This window comes from Gavialis gangeticus, unplaced genomic scaffold (genome assembly GCF_001723915.1).
Source record: "Gavialis gangeticus isolate Ggan-Ray unplaced genomic scaffold, GavGan_comp1, whole genome shotgun sequence".
In the NCBI taxonomy this organism is placed as follows: Eukaryota; Metazoa; Chordata; order Crocodylia; family Gavialidae; genus Gavialis; species Gavialis gangeticus.
In genome coordinates, this window is record NW_017729012.1 from 7553716 (window position 1) to 7557386 (window position 3671).

A 3671-nucleotide genomic window follows, 5' to 3' on the forward strand; every position below is an offset into this window, starting at 1 on the left:
AGAAATAAAAAACTAACTTATCCAGTATAGAAACTAAAGCAAGAAACAAAGGCTTGGAAGCCACCTTACTCAGCAAAAACCTCTGCAGAGAATAATAGGCAAGGAAGGGTCATTCCAGCTAGGCATATTTGAACAAAAAAAAAAAAAAAAAAAAAAAAAAAAAAAAAGGGAGACATCAATGAGTTCACAAGCTTCCCAAGTTATAAGGAATGAGACATGGAATTCACTACAGTAATTCTTTAAGATAAAAAGTCCTAGATTTCAAATCATGTGATGAGAAAGCAAATGTTTTATAATCCCAGTAATACTGAACAGTTCTGTAATGTGTATAGCCTGGTTGTTGCTTTAAAGTTACCTTCAGGTTTCTGAAACCATAGGAAAAAACCAAGGTATAACCATCCAGAGTAATCTTCTCAATGGAATGTAAGTGTTTAAATGTGCTGGATTAGTATTTTGTAGTTTATTTGTTATCTCGTAGCTGCAGTGGTCCAGGAATTGTGCAAGGGGCAAGGATTTTTTGAGGTGATTTTGTTTTTTTTTTAATTGAACCAAAGGTATAGTTGGGAGAAAAGTTAGAAAAGCTTTCAAATGCAAAGCATTCTTTGTTTAACTTTACCCCAACCAATAAAAGATATCACCCCAAAAAAATCCTTGCTTCTCGCTTAACTTGAAAAACAGTAGTAACACAGTCTTACCACTGGATGGCATGTATCAGGTAAGAGAAAAAGGCAGCTTGGACGAAAGCTATTGCCAAAGACATTACCAAGCAGTACCTTATCTTACAAATGTTTATTCCTAATGTCCTTTTTACAGGCCCCATGAAGAGTTTTATGTAAATTTAGGAGGCAAGTTCAAAAAATACTTTGACTAGGCACAGCCTCTGAATTATCTACTGTGCTGCATTTTCCTCCAGCTAACATACCTCATAAATTGCAGTCAGATCCCTAAAGAAGCTTTTTGCTCCATTCAGCAGGGCTTCATTTTCAGGGCACACCACAACATACGCAACATCTCTTTGAGATCCATAGGGTTCCAACATCAGCCTCTCCCAGTATGGCAAGGCAAATGGAGACAGCACCAGAAAGTCATAATCGTATCCCAGCAAAAAGGTTGGAATTGGCAGTGGTTCTGGGGACTCGTCAGTTCCTAAAGGAGACAGATGCATTTCCCTTATTTAAAGTAAAACAGGAAAGTAGCAAAATCAATACCCTGCTTCTGGCAAATGTGAACAGAAATCCTAGTGTTCGGGCATATCAAGGACAAAAGCCAATGTCGATTAAAATTTGTTCATTAAGGTGCAGTGTGACGAGGCAAGCATGATCTGGCCCAACATGGGAGACAAGTACTTCTATTTGTTACCTCCCAGGTCAATGAGAAGAGCTTTCATATTATTCTTCCACGGTTGTGTTACTGCACTAACCATATAGCCTATTCAGGAACAGACCTCCATTGTGCCAGGAAACTTATAAATGGTTAAGAACAGTCCCCATGTAAAACAGATTATCCTCAAAGACAATGTGACAAGGTGGGGGTGGAGTAAGGAAAAGGGAAGCAAAGCTATGAGGAAAGCACGTCAGATATACGCACAGCTCAATGGGCTTTGAGTCATTTGTTTGTTATAAATTATATGATAACTATCATAAGTCTGCTGATAAAAAGGTCATCCTCCTTCATGTTAGTGAATCCAACACTGGATGATGCATCGTGGTAATGTGTTACTATCTGATGGGTATTAACGAAGGGAGCAGAATTTTTATGGTGGTTTAAATTTGCAATATTTATTTTCCATCTCTATGAATCAGATTTCAGACTCTGGCTGGTCTTTTTCTTTTTTTTATATATAAAGGAGACACAAACTGGTCTACGTCACCTCAAAGACTATCATGGGTAAGAACCAACTGGCGTTCTCGAATGATGTTTGAATGCTTAGAGAAATACCTGTTAGTAATTTTATTTCTTTTGCTTTAATCCTATCGCCACTTTAATCAATAATATTAGAGAATCCTTCCCTTCCAAACATTACAATTAAGGCAATTAGGCAATTCCAAATATATCACCATCTTAAAAAAAAAAAAAAAAATCACTCACTGTATTCAGGAAACTATTTTCTATTTTGAAAGGGAAAGCATACCCCCTAACCAGTGCTTCTGGCAATGGTAAAGAAAGATAAAAATGTGACTTAAAATTCCAGTTGGTTGAATCACACCTAACCATTCAGGTTTGGTGGCCTACTCCAAGGACAAATTAACGAAGGGGAGTTTACACAGGTTGCTTACCATAGGAGCCTCTGCCAGCCATTTTGTGAAACTGCTGCCAGGTGAGAGGGCCTTGCACACCCCAAGATCGGACTGTTCGCTTTTTCTGAATAGCGTCCTGGAGAACTGGCTGTAGTGAGAGGAGCATGCGAAGGATGTCCTGTGAACACTGCATGCTCACATCCACCACTGGAAGAAGAGAAAACACTGTCATAACTTAAGACAAAATCACACCTGTTGCATTCAGGCATACAGAGCCTTTTTAAGTTGAATTTCTGGGGTTTAAGCAAGAAGTCATTTCTTCTAAAACCTACATATTCTATCTGTTCAGACCACACGTGTCTACTGAAGCCTGGGGGGAGGCAGCAAAGTAATAGCAAATTAAAAATTAGAGATTCCCCCCAGACCACAGTGCCATGGTCTCCATGTTTTCATTTGATAACCCGTCCTCGAACACTTTTTCATCCACCCACCTTTTAAATCTGAGCTATGAAACTAGAATTCAAAATCAACCGTTAAAGTTTTCAGAATTTCAGTATTTCATTCCTTGCATAGATATGTGTCTATAGAGACTGGCCTCTATCACGCCACTCATTATGTTATAGGGGAAATCCCAGAAACAACGTTCACTGAACTACATCTGTCAACTTCTCACACCCCTGATGCTCATAAAATGTGCAAGTGAGCGAAGTAGCCATCTTTTTAATGGTTGTCATCCTGATAATAATAGTAACTTGGGACTTACTTGTGCCCCAAAATACTGAGATTTACTACATCAGGGCTTCCCAAACTTGACCTGCCAGAGAACACTTATTGGTGGCGTGCAGAAAGCTGGCTGTCCTACAGTCCTGGCACAATTCCTTCTTGCAAGCTATTAAGCTGCAAATGAACGCTGCCAGAGCTTAGCTCTCTGTTAACCAGTGCTTGAGTTGCAATGGGGACCTTACTAGACCATTAAAGTGAAGGAAGGTAGATCTACAATTATGCACATGAAGAGGTCAATGCTGGCCAAAAAAGTTTAAGGATCCCTTTACTACAACACGCAGAAGCCACTTTCCAATTTAAGAAAATGTGTTATTTCACACTACAGAGATGAATAAAGCTGACTACCAAATACTCAACATTACAAACATTAAGTGTGTATGACAGAAGAAAGAAGGAAGCCAAAATGAAAACAGCATCACACACCATAATTTTGCGATTATAACTGATGACAGCACAGAGATTAGGATATCTGAGTGGGTTGAAGCAAAACAGATCTTTGCCTGAAAATTTGCTCTTAATGAACAGATCAAGGGTAGCATGAAATTCATCTGATCCCTGGCGTGAAAGTTATTTAAAAATTCAGTTACACAGGAAGTGATCAAAAAAGTGTCCATACAACAGGAAAACAAAATGAGTTCAAGGAGTACATTG

At 38.8% G+C, this 3671-nt stretch overlaps 1 protein-coding gene across 3 annotated transcripts in view; it reads right to left on the reverse strand.

Moving 5' to 3' along the window:
* The window catches only part of MED13 (mediator complex subunit 13), a 108601-nt gene that overhangs the window by 28267 nt on the left and 76663 nt on the right, over window positions 1-3671 (reverse strand). For all 3 annotated transcript variants that reach the window (XM_019511123.1, XM_019511125.1, XM_019511122.1), the window contains exons 17-18: window positions 2277-2444; window positions 923-1146 (exon numbers count right to left, since the gene is read on the reverse strand). In XM_019511123.1, the coding sequence (XP_019366668.1) occupies window positions 923-1146; window positions 2277-2444 (392 nt within the window). The remainder of the gene's footprint in view (window positions 1-922; window positions 1147-2276; window positions 2445-3671) is intronic.